General features: G+C 46.8%; 1 protein-coding gene across 1 annotated transcript; it reads right to left on the bottom strand.

Annotated features, from left to right (window-relative positions):
• Positions 1-3400: 3400 nt before the first annotated feature.
• Positions 3401-24140, bottom strand: EIF2B5 (eukaryotic translation initiation factor 2B subunit epsilon). The gene is made up of 16 exons (XM_074591397.1): positions 23952-24140; positions 22569-22693; positions 21674-21859; positions 21400-21577; positions 20254-20334; positions 19440-19517; positions 19047-19359; positions 18281-18426; positions 17836-17974; positions 17102-17203; positions 16352-16459; positions 15457-15547; positions 14548-14671; positions 7890-8015; positions 6250-6360; positions 3401-5158 (listed from the first exon to the last, which is right to left on the bottom strand). Exons 1-16 carry the CDS (start codon positions 24102-24104, stop codon positions 5096-5098), a joined length of 2124 nt encoding a protein of 707 aa, XP_074447498.1. The 5' UTR covers positions 24105-24140; the 3' UTR covers positions 3401-5095.

Raw genomic sequence — 24140 nt, 5'->3', positions numbered from 1 at the left:
CCCGGCCCGAGCCCGGGCCCGCGGCCGGAGCAGAGCGCCCAGCGGGCGGTCCGTGAGGGGCGCGGGCCGGCACCTCCTCGACCCACACCCCGCCGCTGTCCGGGCCGCTCCCTGCCCTCCCGAGCGGTATCCCGCACTGGGGGGAGACCCCTGACCCGCCCCCGGCACTGCCCCTCGTCCCCCCCTGCCCACGCACAGCCCCACCAGCTGCGGAAGGGTTTGGATTTTCACTTTACAGCCGCGTCCCCTCACGTACAGCCTGGTACCCCCCATGCACCCGCGTTCTCGTATCTGGTGGGCACCCATACACCCCTCCCAGGCCCCCCCTTCCATCGCCTCTCGCACCCCCCGGTGCTACTTCACACACACACACCATTCCTGTGCCACATATGTTCCTGTGTCCCGCAACCTCTGCTGCTTCTCACCTACACACCTCAGGCCTCCCCTCCATCTCTGCAGCCCTAGCCCTTTCCCACACACCTCCAGCCTTCCCCACACCCACACGGCTACGTGCCCCTCACGTACAGCTCACAGAGCACGAGGCATATCGGGCTCTACCCTGTCCTCCCACATCCAGACCCCTTTGATCTCCCCATACTCTGTCCCTGACGGCCACCCCACAAACAGGGACTCTGCTGCACAGGAGGAGCATGGTCCCTCCCACCCCAGTTCCTCTCCAGCTGTGTCTTCCCTCCAGAACCCTTGTCACCATCCAACAACCATCCCTGATACTCAGGCACGGGACACCACAGTGTCCCTTCCAGTTCCCCAACCCCATTTCCTCACCAAGCAGACTCTTCATGAGCATCCTTCTTCACACACACTGTGGCCTCTTCATACCGGCTCCAACAGAGCCCCTCAGCTCTGTTGTTTCTTCCCCATCCTGTCTCTCCTACAGTCATCAGCACCGTGACCCCAGCCCCTAGGACTTGCCTCTGTGCAGCAGCAGTCTTGGGGTGGCCGGCTTCCCCTCTGGACACCTTGCCAGCATCCGCGGGGTGCTGAGGAACCGTCTCCATCAGCAGTTTCCCAGAGCTGTGGCCGAGAGCAAAGCTGGAGTGGACAGAGGTTGGGGAACACCCACCACCAGGAAGGGAAAGAACTGCCTCGCGCCGTCCTGGATTAGAAGGAACGAATCCAGAGGAAGAACCATGCCGTGGGCCCACACAGGGCGTGAGAGCAGATCACCAACCCTCAGCGCCAGACTCACCTGCCGTAGGAAGAGGAACCAGCAAGATCTGACAGGGAGCAGAGCCAAGCTCCTCCGGCTGGCAGGAGCTAAATAGCCTCCTCACGCATGAAAGCATCCTGTGGGCATTGCTAGCAATTATCTGGGCAGCACTGCTAGACTGAGCGAAGAATCTGACATTAAATTAGAGGAAAAAAAATAAAAATCAAGGGAAGACCTCGGGTAAGCAGGAGGCGTGAGGCTCTCCCGTGTTTCCACATCGGCTCTTGGAAGACTGTCGCTTCCTCATGCTTGGAGCTCTGTGGTAAAAGCCGGCGTACCTGGAAAGAAGAATCCAGGTCAGGAATAGAAAAGTTTAGTCTAAGCTGCTGCTTATTGTGTCAACCCTGACAGAGCTCATCTTAAAGTCTTTTTGCAACACCTCCCTGCCCAAAAAGTTGGGCCCATGTGAAAGAATTACTGCCTCCCCCTGACAGGGCCACTCTCTTGCCCACCTCCCAGCACAGCTGTGGATCCCTTGCAGCCTGTATTGTACACATTAGGCACCTTTGATACCCCAAAGGGCAATTTTCTGAGGTGCTGAGTTCCCAAGGGAGCACAGGCAGCCCAGAGGATGGGTGCCACACCCCCCCAGGGTGGCAGCAGATGAAATCTCATTGTTACAGCTGCCTTTTTGTTTGAAACAGGCCAAGTGATTGAATAGATAGAAAAATCGATAGAAGAATCTATTGATAGAAATTGATAGATTGATCTTACTGCTCGCAGAGTCTTGTGAAGTATGACTCTTAATGAACAGAGCAGCTTAAGAACACAGAGACAAGGAAATCGCAGTAGGGGATTGTGCTGAGCACTGTAGGTCCACAGGAAATTGTTTTTGAACAGCCTCTTGGCTTATGTCTACATTTAAAATTACAATATTGATAGCATTGCTTCTCCTTACAGAGTAAACGGGCTCCAGGCATTTTAGTGCATCTTGGAACAGCCCAAAGCAGAGGTGGATGTACTTGAGTCCCATCACTTACATCTTTAAGCAACACAAAACTATTATCTTTTTCTAAAAGGTGCACTATTATTAACTGAAGTTATGGGTTTGATACAGGAACACCAGGCAACATCCATCCATCCATGTCAGATGGGAAGTCAGACAAGGTGACTATTATGGCCTCAGAAAAGTCACAAATACTTCCTGCTTACATTGCTCAAAAAGGTGGATAGCAACAATTGCACAGTCGAGGTTGCTCTCAAAGGCATTTCTAGTCTCCCAACCAAATATAAATCTTGACTGAAAGCAATAGAAAGCACGACACCCACCCTATACTTCAGCAATGCAACTAATGCTCCTTTAGCAAGTCCACCCTTACCTGCCCATCGGGGTGCTGCGCCATGCCAGAACTCCACCTTGAAGAACACCAAGTCTCCTATTTTTTCTCCTTTTTGCCACTCTGTTCTCAGCACCTGTGAAACCACCCCAAAATACACACCGCCGAGGCCTGAAGAATATTTGGCCATAGAGCAACGTTCTCCCCGTGGATCTCAACCCCTGGGTAAGAACAGCTCGCACCATGAAGTTGGCTACTATGGAGCAAAGGAGGAAGGAACGCGGAAAGAACGAAAGTGGAATTGTTACTTGGCACAAAGAATCAAGAGCCCCTGGCAAAACCGAGCCAATGTTAAACCTATTGTTAAAGCCATCTTTACATTGTAAAAGGAAAAAAAAAATACTTAAGATGTCCAAGGAAATTTTAAAATTACCAAGACTTGCAACTGTTTTGTGAATGGTTTTATGAGGAGACCTGTAGCTGTACATCCCCCTCTCTGCCAGTGCTTACTCCCCAACATCAGGAGGGCAACATGCAATAGCTAACAGCCAACATTCCCACTAATTCTCATCATGGCAAAGGACAACAGCTTTCATAGGATTTAAGGTTCATCTTTGCGACCTAATTCTGTACGAAACCAAACCTCACCCATTTCAGGACTCCAAGTTCAGAAGTTTTAATAGACTGCTCTCTACTCGTGAACAGTGAGGGCGCAAGTTATCCCTGAACATTTATACCAATTCAGTGGTGTGCTAATTTCCTACCTGCCTGTTACGTGCTTAAAATCTCTTTTTTTAGTAGCGCTGAGTTATTTAGCTTACCTCTTAAGCCCTGCTCAGGCATGTGCCACTATTGGAGACATACAATTCAAAGTCAAACAAAGCAAACAAGCTGGTAACACCAGGATAGTTTTTATTTGCTCCCTGAATTAAATACTGGCAGATACAGAAAATTCAGATACCAACTATTTCCCCAGCATTTACAAGACTGAGTTTGCAATGTCAGAAAACAAGCACATTTATGCACAATCTTGGCAACTGATAGTGTGAGTGCACAAGATCGCCCTGCCTGAACACCAGTGTTGAAGAGGCAGTATCCCTGGTCTCCAGCACGCAACGCTGTCCCCTCACTGACAATTCTGGCACCATGGAACGGCCAAATAAATATCCTGAGTGGGCAGCTCCAGTGCAAAGGTTTTATTCCACGCTCCTCCTGAAGGGGCAGAGGCAAGGTCAGCACATCGAACCAATAACACCCCTATGAACACAAGCCGATTCTCACTGTGCCTTTTTTTTTTTTTTTGCTCTGTTCTTTGAGAGCAGGGAAGAACACAGCACCGTGACACCTCCAGGAAAGCTGTTCTTAAAGGCTTTATCGGCCTTATCGCTGCCACACATTGTCTGTGCTGGCGACAAAGTGCCAGGGGCACACTCGTTCCCTGCTCATGCTGAGGTGCTCTACGGCTGCTGAACTTTACAGTGGGTTTGCAATACTTTCTTTGTTGTCTGAGGGAAGTTTTCAAATAAATAAAAGGACATGAAGTAAGCAAGCTTATATAACTGAAATCACGTGGAAACACAAAGCACATGCTGTTGAAGGAAATACCATTAGCTCCTTTTCACACTAGAGCAGAACTTAGGAACTTGCATCCTCCTTAAAGCAGCTGGTGTGGTCAGTGCCCCCCGTGCAAAACACAAGTGTGGCTGGCGCAGCAGGAGACGCCGGACACCTCTGCTCCCTTTTTATAAAAGAAATAAAGAAACAGACACTTTTCTAAAACACATCTGCTAAACTGGGGATGCACAGAAGACAGATCACATCTGAGATGTTGCGATCCTTACAGCAGTTCACTGGCCAGTGCACATCCAAGATTAGCCAGCCCCTGCAGGGGGAACTAAGCACGTGTTATCTCCTGTTCTACAGAAGGGGGAAACACACGGTTTTACCAACTCTGCTGTGCAACCTTGTGTTAGATCCCAGCACAGCAGATGGCAAGAGATTTTCCCTTTTCAAAAGATCACAGAAGTGCCTTCTAGGCTGCAAAATGCCTTGGGCATCCTCAGACAACTGCCTCTTCTCCAGGCACAGGAACTCCTGAATCCCAGTCCTGCGCTCCAGATCCTAATCCACATGCTCCTACGCACCAACCTTGCCAGTGTCTCTTCAGCAGGAGTTCTCTTAGCTCCAGAAGCAACAATGACTCCAAATAACTTAGCTGTATGATCATTCTTCCACAGCCCTGATGGTTAGATTTATAAGGGCGTTGTACGCCTTTGCATCTATTTGCTCCCTTCATATTAGTAATAAGGGCCTCCCAAAAGGACAGCTTATAGCTATCACCACCTCCTGCTTTTCCCTTATGGTCTTTACACTGGGCTGCAACCATCCAACATAAGGTGCCACTGGGCAAGTGAGGGAGGGAGGGAAGTGGCGAAACTGGGAACATACGACTTAATTAACGATGGGATTGTCAGTCACTTCGATGTCAAGCCCCACATCTACACACCATGCACTGGCATTGATCTTGCTCTGCCCACTTGGCCCAGAAAGGCAGTGAGAGTGCCTCTACTCATGCCGAGCCACCATGTCAGTCTTGGTCGCCGTCAGACTCTTCCTCTGCCTCCTCCAGCCACTGGATAAACTTCTGGAGCTGCAGAGAGAATGAAATGTAATTGGGTAACAAGTGACACCAAACAGATGCTGGGAATGCTCAACAACTACACCACGTCAGTGAGCACCACTATCACACACAGGACAGATAAAAAAAGAGTATTTCTAGGAGACACGGAAGGCAGATTGAGGGGGAGAGAGAGAGAGAAAGAGAGACAAAAGTTTAGGAGAAAAACAATTAGGATGCCACAGACAAACCCAGACTGATTAGATTCCTGAGGGAGATTTCTGCAGTCAGACAATCCCCACAACACTCAGCAAAAAGACCAAAGTTCGAGAGTTTTTCAGAGCTTGAGGGAGAAGAGATGACAGCTGCACCTTAGCTAAGATGTGTTAGGAAAACTCTGCTGGGGGGAAAAAAAAAAAAAAATCTACTCCCTGAGAAACTGCTCTAAAGAAGGCAGCTCATTTTACCTTTTAACTGGGCTGAAATAAGCAACTGAAAGCACTGCTGACCTATACTAAGAGCTGACTTTGCAAAGGTTTTAAACAAAGTTGGAGTTCTTCAGAGATGGCTTTTTTCCCCTGCTCCTCTTCCAGATCCAGGGAGGAGGACTGGAACACGGCTCAGCCAAACTGCAGCACAAAGTTCTGCCTGATGCAGGGGGGAAGTTTATATGCTCCTTGCAACACAAGCCAAATGAAACCACTCAGTATAGGAAACGCTTAGAAATATATGCGAAGGGACGGGTGAGCCAGGAATGAAAGCTTCAAAGGAATTGCATGGGGCCAGCACACAGGGCATTGGCCTAAAGCCCATTTCAAATGGGTGTTGGCTTAGAGAAGCCACACTGCTACTCCAGAAAGTGCTGGCCTCGTGCTAAAGAGAGACCACTAAAAACTATCTCCCTCTCCTACTACCTCCATTCCTCATGCAAACAGGATGATTACGGCAGAAGTTGTGTTACTTACTGTTCAATGCACTGGTGCATTATTGGCCTACCATGTAATGGCAGCTGCTCCACAGAAGGCGACAGTGGCACCGAACTCCACTCCCAAGTTTCTTTTAGCAGCTGTTGTCTCCTTCTATCTCTCCTCCCCCCACCCCCTTTAAACACCTTTGGGACTTACCCGCTGGTTTTTACGAAGCTGCTTTCCCTTGTCAGACGTGTCCCGCAAAGAGAACCAATTCAGAATTACATCTTCTTCCAGAATTTCCAGCTGGTAAAATGTCATCAACACCTGCATCAATTAGAAAAGAGCAACAGGGCTCTCTACAGACTCTTTTGGGGCTATAGCTCATGTCCAAGAGCAAAGTTTGCACATAATCTGCGTTTCCCCACTCCATCTTCAACAGAAGGCACTCGGTCAGCTTCATTTTGTTTTTATTGTTAAAAATAACTGTGCTTCTCCTCCAAAGCCTCATGTTCCTGACAGATGCTATGACACATAATGAGTGAAAGTTCAAGCCCCATCAGCTTCAGCTCCGTGGATGCAGGGTCTGACCGAGAGCTAGGGGCAGCAAAGGGCCACAGAGGATGTCGGTTCAAGACGTTACTTACGTTCTCTTTTTAAAGCATCCCAAAACCCATCCCCGAAGCAGATCTAACAAGCAATCCTTATGCAGGCCCACATATGCACAAGGGTGACGTGCAGAGAAGAGCATGAATACATCCAGCTCTGCCTCAGGCTCCTCCTCCCACCAGTTCTCTCTTAAAAGTGCCTTACGGCAGGTGTCAAAGCAATTGGTCATTCATCAGCTCAAACTCCTGCCCAGTGCAGCGAGGGTAAGATGCAGTCATGATTTCTCAGGGTGCCTTTGTGCTCAGGCAGAGCAGGCACTTTGCAGTCAGTCTCCTTGCGGCAGAGCACTGACAAAGCTGGCTGCCAACTCCAAATATAAAGTGTCACTTCAATTCCCAGCCTCCAGGGAAACACAGGCCCCTGGAACAATGGACACATGCCAAACGATTGCTGTAATTCAAGGACATTTTGGCTCACCAAACTGAAGGCTTTTGGCTCCAGTCCTAAGTGCTTTGCCATTAGGCAGAAGCACTGGTAGCAGAAGTTAGGATTACTCTTTCTTGAGGAACCAAGAGTTAAGCAGGCTCTAGGAGAGCTCTGCCAAAAAAGGCAGGGGCTTCCTGAGACGCTGCTAAAGGAAAGACTTGTGACCCAAGTCAAATGCTCTCAGTGTGATCAGGCAGAAAGAGTGCAGGGGCAAAATATTTGCAAAGGAGGGTGAAGAGGAATATACTGAAAACTCTCAGAAGAGACAGGTAATAAGCCGCACACATCAGCTCCCTTTATTCCCCATTTCATAACTAGCTCAGCCTGAACAAGAAATCCGACCCTTATTCCCAGCTTTGCTTGTTTTGCACTCTAAAGCAGGATAAATCATTTGGCAGCTAGATCCTAGGGACCACGGAGAGACAAATGAAATAAAGCTCTTCCTAAAGCAAGTCTCTGCCCTCGCCTTTTCCAGCATCACACAAGGGCATCTAGGTTAGAAGTTGCAAAATAATAGCTCCCTTCAGGCTGCATGCTGGTAATTAATACTCACCCTCTGCTGTGCTCCCTCAAAGGCACAGGCAGACACAGAATTTTTTTTTTTTTTTAAGCAATTGTTATAGATGGGTTTCCTATACACACTCTCCATTAAGACCCCAAAATTTTCTCCTCTAAAGCAGACGAGCCACTGACGCAGACAGGATGCATTTCACCATGAATCTAGCAAAAACAGGTTCTCAGAGCTGAGAGCGGATACTCACTTTAGCTATTGATGTGCAGAGACTGTCATGTTCCAGGAAGAATTCCTCAATGGCAAATAAGGCATTCAAGTGATCTGACGCCCGTTTTATGTAGTTCTTAAACAACGGGGTCCAGTTCTTCAACAGCTGCAGGGGAAAAACAGAGCAGAGTTCCTGAGCTATGGGATGGGTGTGTGCACTCAGCCCTGTTTCCCAGCCGTGTTGCACTAAGAAACTGACCCAGGGAAGCACTTTATGATACCATTCGTCTGACCACTTAATATATTTGCCCTACTCCATCCATGAAACAGATGCTAATAAGTCTCACACGTGCAGACAAGACCTGGTTTACTACGCAGCTTTGACGATACCGTTAACTTTCTTTGTTTTGCCCCTCTGGATGGCATACCAGATTATCACAACAAACATGTTTAATGAAGTCTGGTACTCCAAGAAACTCACTTCACAGCTGACCAATAAGGAGAAGTACTCAGATGCTACTCAAACCTTCCCCCCACAGAGCAGCTAGCATTTCAGTGGAACTTTCCTTCAAAGCAGATGACCAAATAAGAAAAAAAGATAGCGCCAGGATAACTACCAGCCAAGTAGGAGTGGACAGTGCAAAACAGCCACCCCCAAAACAGGAACGCAGTGGAGCAGCCCCTAAGCGCAAGTCTCATGTTTGCTGTGTGCCCAACAGGCTGTTTGGATCCTGGAGCCTGCTGCAGGGAAGGGGTGGGAAGGGTGAAGGGCAAGAAGTCGCTACAATACTGTCTGAGCTCAGGTCTCTCCTCCAAGGCTCAGTTTTTATGAAATCTTTAGTTTAATGATTTTGGTGCTGCCTCTTCAACAAGTATTTTTGTCCAAGTCCCCCCCAGCTCTTTTACATGTTGTACATATCTGGAAAGCAAGCAGCAGGGAAAGCTCTGCAAAGCAGCACAGACCGACCTGAATCTGGGATAGGAGGTAATAAAGATACTCAGAGCCCTGTCCACAACAATTTTAAAAGGTATGAGAACTGGGTTAAGATACAAAAATTCCTCATTGGCCACATCACAAGCAGACCATCCTACAAAAACATTGAAGGAAATTAAATCAAGAGTTCCACATCTTTTTAAATGGACTAATTCAACAGCAGCCATTCCTGCAACTACATCCCTGGCACGCCTGTACAGACACACCGTTTTCTGTGCCTTCAACAGTGTCTCCTATAGAACACATCTGGTCTGTTTTGAAGGGAAACAGGTAATTCTCAGGGGCTTGGGGTGTGACGAAGCAGCTCTGAAACTACATTCAAGATTAATCAGCATTATTCTGTCCAGGACAATCGTTAACAGGTAGTAGCCCGGCTAGAGGGAGAGCTCCAGGACACACAGTGGAGCTAGAACCCAGGCTAGCATGACTACCAAAGGTGGCCTCTACTAGGAAATAGTGCTCAGCTGCGCCACAGTACTACACTCCGTCACCTTTTCAGACATATTTGCTGTGCCACCGTGCTGGAATTTGCATGCCTCAAGCAGAAACAAAGAAGGGGATTAATACAAACAAACTGATCTGTATAGTAACACATCAGCTGGCTCAAGGAACAAGAGTAATGTTACCAAAGACAGGCCTCTGCTTTGTTTATAACCATATGCTAACTAAAACATCGTTTATTTCCTACTGACCTTCTTACTGTGTGAGAAAACAGTTAGTCACTGAGGTGATATTACAAGTAGTGATAATGAGGAGACAGCCAGAAGTAGCTAATCACCACGGATGGGATAACAAGAAGTAGTTAATCACTCCAAGGTTCTTCTATGCATCAAGTATGTACTCCTATACCGATTAGGACAGAGCTGGGGCTACTTCAAGAACACCCTTATCATCCTCAAGAAGTTGGCAAACTTACAGTAAATTTTTACTGTCCTGAGATGACTCGGTACCTTAAGAGGATAATGCGAGGAAGGGTCTCCTCACCCAAACGACCACCAAGGAACTCACGCCTGTGCAGAAGTGTCTTGCTGATGCTGTAAAATTTAATAGGCATGTGCAAAAAGGCTATTTGGTCATCCTAATGAATATGTAAGCCTAGGTGAAGTTATACATTAGGTAGGCGGAATTATGAGGATCTTCTGTGTATAAATAATGGGTGAATATCCCCGGTAAGGTGTGCTAGATTTGTGGGTTTTATCCCTAGCACCTGATGTCGAATAAAGCAGTATCTCCTCTCTGAACTGCTTTTGGTTTCGAGAGCTTTTATTTCAGGTAACAGTAACAGCACTGAATGATCCTAATCATCATGGTATCACAACAAAAAGCTGGGGGTTGCATGGTGTACTTCCAGGAAGTATTTTAGCCTTTCGCAAAATGCTTCATCCCAAATATTCTTCCCTCCTCTACAACCATGTCTTTCATTTTTATTATCCTTTGGAATTCTTAACCTCAAATGTAGTAAAGCTACTAGCAAGCTCCTTCCAGGCTAAGAAATATTTTGTAATACCTTTCTGTTAATGCCTTTAAATAATATGCGGGCACAATTCTAACCAAAAGCTACTGGGTTACTGAAAGCAAGTTATTTATAAAGAAAACAGAGCTATAAACACTCACAACCCTAGGACTCAATCCAGTATGCCTTTTCCTGGGAAACTGAAAGAAGAAAAAATAAATATACCACCTCAGTTTGAGAATACACACTGTGCTGTAACCGGTGCTAAGGGGGAAAGCAGGGCTGAGCCCCACAGAGCCCCGACCAAAACCACCCCCAGGAGCCCACACGACCAGAGGGGCCATTTTGGGAGTTTCATGAAAATCTGACCTGGGGAATGAGAAGCTTGCCATTATTTTAGATTGAATAAAAGACTGAAAAATGTCTAAAGATACCTGACAAAGAGCCCTATGGACAATATTGTAATTTTCCAGGCCTTGACTCTACCTGGGTGACTCCTCAAAACAATCCACGCTCTGGAGAAAGCAATCAAATTCCTCTGTCAGGTCAATTCATTTTTCATCAGACCTGGCCAGTGATGCTGTATCAACTTCAAAGGTTTGTCATTCATTTTTCTTTTGTCAGAAGGTGAGTCTCGACAGCAGGCCTATTTCACCCTTCCTCCAGCACAGAACACCACCACGAAGCCCATGCAAAGCACAAGCAGCAAAGCTGTAATTTCAACCTGTTACACCATAACAGCACCTGTGCTCATCACCATAAATTGCTGCAGTGAAAGCAGAGATCCATTTGGTCGTGAATAAGCGGTCCCGTGTCGTGTCCACGTGCATGGCATTACGAAGGAGTAAGGCTCCCTGACAGGAGCCCACAGAGGGGCACCACACACGCCAGCTGACGGGCAGCGGGGTAGACACTGCCCGGCTCAGCACAGTGAACGGCTAGATTGCCCCCCCCCGACTCCCTTTAGACGTCCTCACCTACATAACTTTGTTTGATGCTGCTTCAGTGACACCAGAAGCACAGCCTTCAGTTTACCAGCAGCTTCAGCCACGTTTGCTCACACCATGTCTACAGTTCTAGGGAAGGTCTGGTTTTCTGTACCATCTCTGCTTTACAACTTGTACATGCGTTGAACAAGCTGCCTGACATACATCGAACTGGATAACTATTTCTCAAGTCTCCGTTTCATCTGAAGAATACCCACGGGCATATCCTTTACCGGATGCTTGTTTCCTAAAATTGCTGCAACACTTAGGAGCGTCATGCTCAGGGGCCAGCGCTTCACAGCACATACTGTGGTTTCAAGTCAAACCAGACATCATAACAATGGCATTTCCACAGTTTCCCCTCCTGAGCTGTCTGGGACCACCCTACAATCACCCTTACACAGGCAACCCATCTTCCTTCAGCATCCTGGAGTACTGCGTCCAGCTCTGGAGTCCTCAGCACAGGAAAGACTTGGACCTGTTGGAGCGGGTCCAGAGGAGGCCACAAAAATGATCAGAGGGATGGAACACCTCCCAGACAAGGAAAGAGTTGGGGTTGTTCAGCCTGGAGAGGAGAAGGCTCCAGGGAGACTTTATTGCAGCCTTTCAGTACACAAAGGGGGCTTATAAGAAAGATGGCGACAAACTTTTTATCTGGGCCTGTTGCAATAGGGCAAGGGGTAATGGTTTTAAACTGAAAAGGGTAGATTTAGGCTAGATGTAAGGAAGAGATTTTTTTACAATGATGGTGGTGAGACACTGGCCCAGGTTGCCCAGAGAGGTAGTAGATGCCCCCTCCCTGGAAACATTCCAGGCCAGGTTGGATGGAGCTCTGAGCAAAAAGTGCCTTCCAACCCAAACTTATTCTGTGATCTCTTAGTCAGAGCTGAGCTACAAAGAGAGTGAGAAACATAGAACAGTTCTGAAAAGTTCAGTGGGTTTCTGATATTCACCATCTCAGAATGCAAATATCCCCACCTCATATAAAATAACACTTTGCCATATGTAAACTCTCATAAGCAGATCTCAGCCACATACCGCTATTGACAGTTATTGACAGCTGCACACTTCAGCTACATGCTTTCATCATGTACTAACCTCTAACAAGCTAGCGCTTGGGATTCTCAGGGTGTAAGTAGGTTTTAGCAAATTAATGGAGTGTACTTTTTACTAACGAGGAACCAGAAGTTGCAGAAAAGCCACTGTTTCAGATGCTGTACAAACATGCATGTTCTGCCCAAAGAACAGGCCTCTTCTCTTCAGAGCACTGCTGGTAAATACACAAAGCTGCTGCCCAGGAAGACCATCGATGTCTGTTTAATGAGCCCTTGAAGGCTGATTCACTACCTCCATTAGAGCCGCATCTCAACCCAAACATATTGGGTTATTGTAACGGTGACTAACGTCCTGCGTGCAATTGAACCAGAACAGCACACCTCACCAGGATACTGCCTTCCTGCTCATTTCTGTACAGAAAGCAAACACACCAATTCTGCACACAGTAAGACATCGAGGAACAAAACTGTCCCAGAGAAGGATTCTCTAAGAAACTTCCTGGTTGTCCTTACAAAGGAGCATCTGGAGAAACTGGCTGCCGTGATGGTCAAATTGGTTTGACACCTGTCTCTCTCCGATAAATCTAAAGATAATTTGTGCTTCCTAAATGCACACGCCACACGGTTCCCTGCACAGAGAAATTCCACTTGTCCGTGACACGAGGCATAGTCACCCTGAACGTTACATTTAAAATATTATCACTCCTCACTAAAGGCGAGCTGATTTGCTGTCTCTGCTGCTAAACATGAGCACCAGCCTTCCTATGATGAAATAAATATACATGGACAAAGTTACCCAGAGGTAAGCCTTTCACATCCTTCTGTTGTCGTTAGCTTCTAAGGGGTCTTGAGCAATTACAGAAAGCATTATGCATTTATATAGTATTCTTTGTCCCAGACTAGAACCCCCTCTGACTGGGTCCCGCAGTGAAGTTTTCCTGTCCTGCTCACGCTAGACTAGGAGTCCAATCTGGGAGACAAAAAGAAATGCCATTTCGTAGCTGGATAAAAAGCCACACAACCTACAAAGCTACCAACTCCACACAACCTGCTGTCCAGATGTACTGCTTTCCACTTAGAGCCTAACACCTGCTCTAACGTTCTCTTCGTTCCTCCTCCCTCAATTCTCTTTTTCCAGGACAAGACATGCTATTCAAGAAAACAGTCTGGAAAAATGAACAATAGCAAGAAGAATGTAAACAGAGTGAACAGCAAAATCTCACTAAGCCATCTGATGAACAGATCAGTTCACAGGGATGTTTCCTACAGAAGGGATCTCCACACATCTAGGAGATAAATTAAGTGCCATGCTTACACCTGCATAAAGAATAATTAGTTTTCCACCCTCCTCCATCAACTGAAAGCATCTACTTCCTCAGAGAAAGGATTATGAGGGTGTCTAGTGTTCCTCTTTAGCTCCATCTCCTAAAAAAATTGAACTAGTCCTTCCTAAATATGCATCAGATGCATTCATTCTGAAAGAGCACCTTCGTAACCTGTAGAGTTTGCAAACTCAAATACATAAATGGGCTATAGCAAAGAGACAAAAGTACTACAACGGCTCTGGCTTGGATCAACAAAACCATTAAGACAAGACTGCCTGCTTTTTAAAGCAGATCGTACCCTATTTTGTCTCCCTTAAGTCAGAAACAGAAATCGCTCTCACTTAATTATACAACCCATCCCTTTAGAGACATAACAAAACTCTATCTTTGTTCAAAGACAACAATATCGTGCCTTTGCATTTGCTGGGAAAAAAATGGCACCGATTACAGTATGCAGACAAGTAAGACCTTGGAAAGGATCCCAGTGGGAGACGATCACTTCCTGCTGCCCCAGAGACAGGGCTTATGATGGATTGGAACCAGGTTCCTGGAATGCAAGCCTGTAAAGACATCTCTAATAGTCCCTCTCTTTTCTCCTCCACAAGTGATGCACTTCTACCACACACAGGAAGCAGAAACAACCATAGGTACTGAAGTAGAGCCCCCCACACCTACAGCCTCAGCAGAGATCCGTCAAGCAGGTACAACAGTTTCCGTTCACTTCTACTTCTATAGAAGACAAAGAGGCTCATGAACTCAAGGAGTTCAAGTGGCTTCAGGCGTAACCAAAGAGATTTCTTAGCCAGGAATGACCTGGGGCATCCAGACAGACTCCTACGCACTAGGAGACGAGCCCAAAGAAGAGTCAAACGGAGCAGGACTCACAGGAAGTAACGCCGAGAAATAGTTCTGGGAGTCCAGGTTTGCGTCCAGCTGCTGCAGTGGGAACTCCAGGATCACTTTACTGAGCACCTGCATCATCTCCTTCAGGCCAATGTTATACGCATACCTGCGAGGAAAAACGCAAAAAAACCCAACATTTCAAACTATCTGATCTCTGCAGACTTTGGCTCTTTACAGAGGTACAGCAGAAGATTTTATTTTCATCTTCCATTCGATTTCATCATCAGACTGGATTTTGTTTGTTTGTTTTTCCAAATATTCAGGCAATAAAACTACCTTGCATTGCATCAGGCCCTGCATAAGGCCGCAAGTCCTGAAAATCTGCTATCACAGCAGAACAAACTGCTGCAGGGACAGCACCCTCACATTTACTAGAATGCTGTAGGAATATTGTTGCGCAAAAGAAGGGAAACAGGTTTGTATTTGAGAACTACTAGGTAAAAGGCTCTCTGATTATGTGTTCTAGACTTGCTGCTGTAAAAACAGAGTGGAAAAGCCACACCACAGCACAGTCCCAGCTGCAGGCAGCTGGCTGAATGTTGCAATGCACAAAGCAGCAGCCCCTGCGTGAACTTACAGGCAGCCTGTGCCAAGAACGGCCTTGCTTGCTTCAGTCCACAGTTACTTAACAGCAATTGAATCTCCTGTTACAGAATTGGGGCAGGAAAAGCCTGAGCACTGAGGATGCTGCAGATGCAGCTGGCACTCTCCATCAGCTCCTGTCGTCGTTCGGTCATGATATCTAATCTGCATTTCTCATGCTCTGTACTGATAAAATTAATGCTTAACAATCAAACGTGAGTATTCACATGGTTTCTCCTCTTCTTTCGAGATCCACTGTCAAAGACAACTGTTCAGCATAAGGGACAGCATCCCTAAGGGAACACTCACTTGAGGGAGTTGATTTCCAGGACCAGGTTGTCACAGGAAATGTTTTCTTCTTCGCCCCTCTGTAACGTACCCAGAACCTCATTCTGGAAAACTGACGAAAGAAAGGACAGGTAGTTAGACCTGAGAGGGAAAAGCACAGTTTCTTCAAACTGTTCATTACTGAAGAAACTACACCCTTAACAAAGGGAGCATTCTGACACAGATATGTACTTGTTCTCTGTAAGCTGGCACAAACCCACATCGACTATACTTAGAAATAGTGGAATATAATTCAAATAAAGGAGAAGACTTACTAGATATCATGGATCTCTCCAAACAAGCCAGTACAAAGCTATTTACCTCTGCAACCTTTTAGAGCAGAGTTTCAATTATGCTTTCACAATCTAGCCTTTCCTATTCAGACAAACCTCATCTTCCCCTAATGGAAGATGTGAATCCAAACAAAAATTTATTGGTTTAATTTCCTTTGGGGAGATATTTAAATGTGAAACAGGCTTGCTTTTTTTTTTTTTTTTTTTTTTTCCAAGTTTGGCTTGAGCCCCTTTCAAATCCAGGTAAGCTTAACACAAAACAGAAAGCCAAAACGTATCTGCCAAAAGAGGCAGCTCCTACAAGGATATTTAATTCTCCAGCATGATTACAGCAGTAACCTGTCCACACAGGGAAACTCTGCTGGATCTTCACACAACCTCTGCAATACAGCAGATACAGGGAATATTAAACAAACAGCAATACAGGGAATATTAAAGAACTCCGTAGAAAATGCAGGAAGTGAGGTCAGGAAATAAACATATCGCAGACATCCACAAATTTTCCAGTACACCTAGAGAAAGCAGCACAAATCTCCCTGCATTATCTGCAGACTCACCATACTTCTTAACAGCCCATCTCTCACCTTTGATGTCATCTAGCTGAGGGGATGCTGCCCGACTGTCTGGCTCCTCAGAGCCCATGCTCAGGTCGCTGTCTGACTCACTCTCTTCCTCTGAATGCATAGCTGGGCCTGATGAAGAAGAGAGACACAGCATTCAACACTCAAAAGTTGCAGCTATCACATGCATGAGGAACCAGGTGTCTCAGGGACTTCCCAACCAAGTCAGCAACTATCTGTCCTTGCAAGGAAGCTTCTGCTTACAGGTCCAGACGATGAGGTTTGCTGCAGAGGGACTGCTACAGCTGGCCCTAGGATAATGGGATTTTTTTAAAGAGTCTGCATGCAGACAACAAAGGACGGGGACAGAAGCAAATGCATTCTGTGCAGACTGCTGACTCATGATGGAGCAATGTCAGCAGATGCTTTCACTAGCAGGAAGAGAGCCAGCAGCACCCAGAATAGCCAAAGCATATTCCCTCTAAGGAATAAGATATCTCACCGTGCACCATTCACAGCACAGACAGCTGCATGCATTAGCGCAAGTCAAAAATATAATAAACATCTTCCACAGAGCACAGGAAGAGAGAAAATATGGTCCACCACCTGCTTTCACCTCTCACCTTGCCTCCACACACATGTTATCTGGAGCCAGTCTGCGTCACAAAGCCCAAGGTCTACTCTAGACACAATTATCAGCATCCCACTCAGCCATTTTCCCTGACACAGGTCTGTCTGTCCATTCCCAGGTGACTACACTAAACTTTTCCTCACCCCATAGGCTTTGTCTCTGTTCTTCTTCATCCTCTTCGTTCTTGTCATCTGCTTTCCAGAGGTAGCCTCTGCCCTCTGAGCCTACATCCTTTTTATTGTAACCTGGAATAGAAACAGCAATTAGGAAGTAGATGTACTGGATATGCTTACAGGCAAACCTGAATTAGTCTACCAATAGACTGATATAGCCTGTATATTACTGCCCCTAAATATTCTTCATCAAGAGTGAGCTGGGATTCCTGCAGAGGCGTACAGATTTCAGCTTTTAACCTTCTCACTTGCCTTGACAAGTGGCCAACTTACTCCCCCCTACAGCAGCAACGTTCAGCTGACCATGTTTAGATCCCTGGACAAACCCAGACGGGCAAAACCAGAGTGTTTCACAAGGACAAAGTCCGGGTATGAGGACACAGATCTTGCAACCTGCCTTGAACTGCATGAACATCTCCTCAACTTCAGCTTATTGTCTCCCACAAGGCTCCTACTCTAGGAAAAATGGAAAACAGTTGAGTCTCCAAAGATTTTAATAATGGGGTACTGAGGTACATTTCACTGTCCAACTTGAGCCGAATACCCTTGCTTGCCCTACTGAAAACACACATGGTCAAAGCTGAATGCAGCACTAAGCTCCAGCCTGGCACTGCAGAGTCTAGAACACACAAGGGAGACCCCAAAAGATCACGGAAGGCAAAGCCCTCTGCATTGCCTGAGTGCATGGAGACAGAGACTCATACCTTTTGGTTTCACTTTGCTTTCCTCCTTGGTTACACCAGAATCATCACTGAACTGGTCATCGTCCTCTTCCTCCTCATCTGGTGGGTGTAGAGAGATCACCGTTCCCTCAGAAAGAGTGATGCCAGGACCTACTACTACCTGAAAATATGCGCAACATATCTTAATGAAGAAATACCCTGATTTCCCCCTTGTACCTCCACCAGCAGGGACAACAGCTGCTCCAGAGAAGCTGTATACTAAAAAGTATAACCAAAGACATCAGCACTGCTAGATACATACCATACTACCCTAGACAAGCAAGAGGAAGAAAAAGGTGGGAGCAGCAGCATATCCCTCACCTCTGCAAAAAGGCTTGGAGCAGCCCTGTATTCTGCTATGGTCTAGTGCAAGGCTAGTAACCCACCAAGAAAGGCAGAAAGCAGAATAGACATAAATACAGCTCACCTGAGAAGAGAGGACACAGCGGGGCTTTAGCTTTACTTTCTCCTTCACTTCAGCTTCATCGCAGATAACAGAATGGCAGATCTCCACGTTATCTCCTACGTGTACTCTGTCCCAGAGAAAAGCTCCGTCCAAAATGACTTTATCACCTGTTATACATCACCAAGCACAAATATGTTGAACAAGGAAGTCTGCTGCTCTCCCAAACTGCTGAGTCCAATAGAAAGCATCTTACTGAATCCCAATGCCCTTGATGCATGATGGATGTTAGATGAAAGGGGAAAATTGGCCTTAGAGGCCTACAGCCACTTCTTATCCAAAGCTAAAACATGAGTCTGTTCTCTACAGAGACTTAACAAGTTGATAGTAAAAGCTGACACCTTAGCTTTTCACAAATACAGGCAAACCACAAAACAATTCCAGACAAGGCTGGGAAGGAGGAGTTCCAGGCAGCTCACACAAACAGGGACAGATATCTCTCATTTGCAGGACACTGGTGGGTGATAACTCTAGATCAGTAAAAGTCATGGATTCTCTACTGCTGACACAGCTTATTTACATAAAGTGCCTTCCACCTTTCAGCATCATTATGGCACTTTCATGTATTTCCTTTGCTGGATGACCAAGCTTTTCTCCTTTCTTCCCATTACAAGTTAATCAGTACCCACCTATGATCCTCTCTTAGAGTCAAATGCCCTTTAAAAACTAAACCCCAACACCCTGTGCCCTTGCCTGGCACGGCCTGCATGTCCCCCATTCTTGTACTCACCTATCCTACAGTTCTGCCCAATAACGCTGTTTGTTATGGAGCAGTTGCTGCCAATAACTGTTCCCTGCCCAATGAGTACGTTCTCTTCAAGCACGCTGCCATGGCCAAGGCTAACATCCACCCCTCGATAGATGTTGTGTTTAGAATGGGTGTAACTCTGATTCTTGTCATCAGTGAAGTTCATCTCTGGAGTCAAAGGATAAACCCAGCGCCGGATAATGTCAGAGCACACAGCTTCGTACATTAGCAGGTTGCATATGTGGGCACCGTACTCTTCTGTCGTTACATGCATATGGATCTGGTTCCCCAGGACCTGGGAGACAGGCGGGAGTGTGTCAGAAGATTCTCTACTGCAAGGTAATAGGATCTCCCTTGTAACAACCCTCTCCTTACCTCCTCATTCACCAACAGACCACGCACAAAGTCATCCCGCGTCTGGTAGTCAAAATTGTCTGTGAACAGCTCAGCCACCTGCCAGGAAAAAAATATACGGAAATAATACAGTTAGCAGAAAATATTGCCAGGAAGCCAGATCATTAATGGCTATTCAGTGGTTCCCAGAGAGCAGAGTTATACAGTATAGGAAAGTGATGCTCTTGCCTTGAATAAAACTTTGATTCCTTCTGCTAGGAATGTTGACCTTCCCATCTCCTCCTCCTAACGGAGGCTATGAACAGATTCTGGTTTTCAGAAGGGGCAAAACATTGCTTTAGCATTTCCAAGCAATTCCGCCCAGCCTCCCTTTGTAGTTTTGCTCCCAAAGGAAGACTGTAGACCAGCTTTTTCAGATGTGGAAGAGATGTTAGCAAGCCTAGGCTGGAATAATCCTGAATGTTACCCTAACCAGCTTGCAAGCACAGACACTTTTCCATAGCACAGCCATCATCTCTGCTCCACAGATGTTACTATACCTAAAGTGAAATCTCTTATTTTCCAAAATAGTTTCAACCTGTGCCAAATCGGCCAGCCTACCGAGGAGGCATCCACTGTCTAGTTCTGCCTGGGCTCGAGCAGTGGATGCCAGGCACAGACTGAGCACCCATCCAGTCTGCAGAGCAGCACCACATGATCACTCAGGCTCTCAGCTGTCATTGAGCACAACTGGGAGTTCTGGTTTCCAAACCTAGTACACTCAGACCCTGCTCACCAGCAGGACAAAGGGAACAAGGCAGACCGACGTTTGGACCCTCAGAAGGGCAGAGCTCACCTGTGGAGAGCAGATGCTGATATGACAGTCCAGCAAGTCATGGCGCACCTCAACATTCTCAATAGAGTTTTGGAACAGACTCTGAAAGAGGAGAAAATTCAGATGATCTGAGTGGCTCACACGGTACCGAACCCCAAAAGCCTTCTATAAGCCAGCGGCAGTATTGATTGAATTATTAAACTAGCTGAAATACTGAAGATCAGAGAAATCTACAATCTACACTAAGACACAAGATTAGCAGATACATCCTGGTCACACACAGAGCTGCATGTCAGTCAGCAGAGACTGCCCTCATCCCTGCACACTGCAGCTCTCCAAGAAACAGTTTGTACTTTGAAGAAGCACTTTTCCTCAGGAGGCTCCTTACCTTAGTTGCTGGGAGCTACAAACGTACAAAGAACATTAATAAATCAAAATGCAATATTCACAGCTTCCATATCCCCTGTGGATTTTTACAGATGTGGGCTGGGGTTTTTTTGTTTGCTTTTTTCCCTTTTGGTTTCATACAGTGGATTGTGTTTCCATTTGAAGGTAAAAAAATAATCTACCGATAACTCATTTGGGGATGAAAATGCCATATAATCACAGTCTTAGTTATGACTTGAAAAAAGATAAAGGTCCATCTATCTCACTGGAGAAAGTGCCTCCGCAGACATTTACAGACCATTTGCTACATTATTAGGTGAACAGTTCAGGCAGCGGTAATAGGAGGTACTACCCCTTGCACCTGCTGTTATTCCCCTCACCCATGCCAGGCTCAGTGACGCTTCAAAATACTTTGTGTACGATAGTGGTATATACATCCCAATTTGGGAACCACTGCAACAGCACGAGTCACCCACCTCCCTTAGGAAAAGAATCAAATAAATGCAAAAACCGAATTGTGAGAAATACGTCTGCCTCATTTCAAGCTCTGAAATGAGTCCCAAACATGTGTGTCCCAGCACAATTTCACCAAGCTTCAAATAAAGGTTAAAGAAAAAAAAAAAACAAAAACAGTTTACCAGGAGTTAATTTCTATCGCCTGCTCCTCCAAAAGAAGCAGCAAGCACAGTTCCCCAGCCCTCACTCAAGGAGGGCCTCCTCCTTGGGGTGGGCTGCTTCACTACTGCAGCCCTTTTTCCACCCCTTAGGTTACAGACGCACCATAGGAAAGCGGAAGCGTTTCAGCCCCTGGGTTCTCTGGTAGTGAAGGACACGGTTTGTGGCACTGTCCATAGCAATAACAATGTCATCCTCTTTGCACCTGGCATGGTGACCAGGGGAGGACTCCTTGAATATCATGGTCATCACAGAAACATTCTTTTCCATCTTACGACGCAACCTTAAAAAGAAGGGCAGAACTTTAAAATCACTCTTCAGGGAGTTACAGCCCAAAGTCTCAGCACACCAGGCCAACATACGCTCTTTCAACACCTACTTGTGTTCTTCGAGGGCTTTAGATATATTGAAATTGGACACCACATCTCCAGTCACCAGAATGAAGTCAGAACGAACAAGGGACTTGGCATCAACATCTCGCAGCACGTCACCAAGGGAGCGGTACAGGTCAGAAGTCACAAAGCGCACTGTGTTGGGAGAGGTGTGGCGGCACCACTTGGATTTTCTGGAAGTAGAACAACACATCAGGAAGGCACAAAGAAGTTATCCTTATAGAGAAGTCACTAGGACACAGGGCCCCAGTGCACACCACATACGTAAATGAATGCAAGGAGAATCCTGTTACAACAAGCCCACTATCGATAGGCTGAGGTATGCTCATTTGCATGCGGCAGATGAACTGAAGAGGGTTAGACTTTGAGACCATAGCTTATGGAGATTTAGGAAACCCAATTCCACTGCCAGCCAAGTTTTGACAAAGGAGAAGGAAAAGTTACACAGAACCCAAACTTTTTTTCTCGGAAAGCAGTACCTTAGGCAGGGAAAAGACTGCACGCTTCTCTTTAGCTCGCAAACATGCAGCATACAGAGGCAAAGGCGCTGTCTGAGCGAGCTGTTTCCACACGCTGCATGACATACCGAGACGGGGCGTAATGCCACAGGTGGTACTCTAATTTACATGGCTACCCAGGAACCCCCTGATTTTAGACAAGAAAAGTTACATGCCAATACAAATGCAGTCCCAAACCACTCAACCCTTTAAACACACTCCTTCACAGGAGGAATGGTCTTTTTTTGAGATGTGTTAGGAGACTTCCCTTGAAAGGGAATCTCTAGCACACAGTTTTCATCAGAAGGATCAGTGAGACCTTTGAGGCTTGCTGAAGGATAGAAGAATCCTTTCCACGATAAAGCTAAAAAGAATAAATTCTTACTGTAAATGCTCTTTTATCTCAGCTGACTTCCAACAGCAGAAAACAAAGGTTTCTTCCACTCCGGTTGCCGTTAGGAACTCCAAGGTATAGTCAATCATGGCCACATTTGCCATAGGTAAAAGAGCCTAAAAATAAAAAAAGACACACAGACAGCTGAACAAACACTCTGTACCTCAACATCAGCAACAGTCCCTTCCAACTTCAGGACATATCATCAGTGGCGCCAGAAAAATAACACAAGTAATGCTCTGTCTCCTTTTATCGAAAGTTTCCAAAGTTGACATAAACAGTAAGAGCTGGTTTCTGATCTTCTATCAGGGCAGATCCTCATTTCAGAGAAGAAAGCATAAAAGAAGTGAAGTTATCACACATAAAACTCTTCAAGATAACTCAAATAAGTGAGAGAGACTTAAAAAAAAAACCAACAACCCAGCATGCTGATTCCCTGACTCAGGCTTTAACTGCTACAAGAAAAACCTGACAGACACGAATGATGAAGCCACAGAAATACGAGTGTCCAGAATTAAAGAGCAGGGGGTGGGGGGGTGGAAAAACCCCAAACAATCTAAAGCGAAGTGAGTATTCTCTTCAGATTCAAGCCATGCTTTTAAACCAAGTTACTGATTCACAAGTGAGTGATCTCATACTATTCTTTAATTCATTTTTGGCAAAGTTTTGTTTTGGGCCTGAACTCGCGTGTATAATTATCACCACTACAAACATTTATTCAGCAAGTTAGGTAAGGTAATTGTTCAGACCTAAATTCTCCAGAAATACTCTTTCCTTTAACGTACAGCCTTCTAATCTGGATAATTAAAGTGCTTTCCCCATCCATTTTTCTGGCCATATTCTTTGAGCCATTACTGCTGGCAAGGCTCTCTCCTCTATCAGAAACAAGCCTGCCCAAACCCGCTGCCGCACCTGCACTAGCGACAGACGAAGAGCAAACAGCACAGTTTGCCCCACCGTATGGAAAAGCAAACAGCACCAACGCAGCAGTCCGATCCTCGCTGCCTCGCCAGCGAGGGATATAACCCCCTACGAGCGAGCAGAGCTCGTCAGAGGCTTCCACAGGGTGGGGGAAGGCGGGAAAAGCCGCGGCGGCGGGGGCTGCCTGAGCGGCGGGCGGAGGCTGGGGCCCGCAGCCCCCCAGGACCTGCCAGCAGCGGCTCGGGGCGGGGGCTCGCTCCTCCCGACCCGGACCGGGGCTCTCACGGCGGGGCACGCCGCCACCGCGGGATGGACCATCGCTGCCGGCGAGCACTCCGCTTTTCGCCAGAGACCAACCCGCTCCAGCCCCCCAGGGACGGGAGAGACCAGGACGGGCGGCCCCGGAGGAACCGGCCCAGGGGAGTTGGCAGCTAGCACGGGGGAATTTCTCACCCGCGGACGGTCTTTGGAAATAGGGAAGAAGCGGCGGTTGAAGCTGTCGGCGACCAGCACGGCCTGGAGCGGCGGCGGCGGCTCCTCCTGCGGGCCGGGCCCGCGGGCCGCCCCCGCACCAGCCGCACGCCTCACCGCGCCGCGGGCCGCCATCTTCTCACGCTGCCTCCGCTCTCCGCTTCCGCTTCC

The sequence above is a fragment of the Larus michahellis genome, chromosome 6, assembly GCF_964199755.1.
Source record: "Larus michahellis chromosome 6, bLarMic1.1, whole genome shotgun sequence".
NCBI classification, from domain to species: Eukaryota; Metazoa; Chordata; class Aves; order Charadriiformes; family Laridae; genus Larus; species Larus michahellis.
The sequence above is the reverse complement of the archived record's forward strand: the minus strand, read 5'-3'. Positions and strand labels throughout refer to the sequence as shown.

Excerpts from the sequence above, each read along its gene's own strand:
- EIF2B5 (XM_074591397.1), bottom strand. The coding sequence starts at position 24,104 with ATGGCGGCCCGCGGCGCGGTGAGGCGTGCGGCTGGTGCGGGGGCGGCC. Across the intron at positions 17,204-17,835 it reads AAGCAAAGTGAAACCAAAAG|GTTACAATAAAAAGGATGTA; the intron begins GTATGAGTCTCT and ends TTTCTATTCCAG. Across the intron at positions 5,159-6,249 it reads AGCTTCGTAAAAACCAGCGG|CTCCAGAAGTTTATCCAGTG; the intron begins GTAAGTCCCAAA and ends TTCTCTCTGCAG.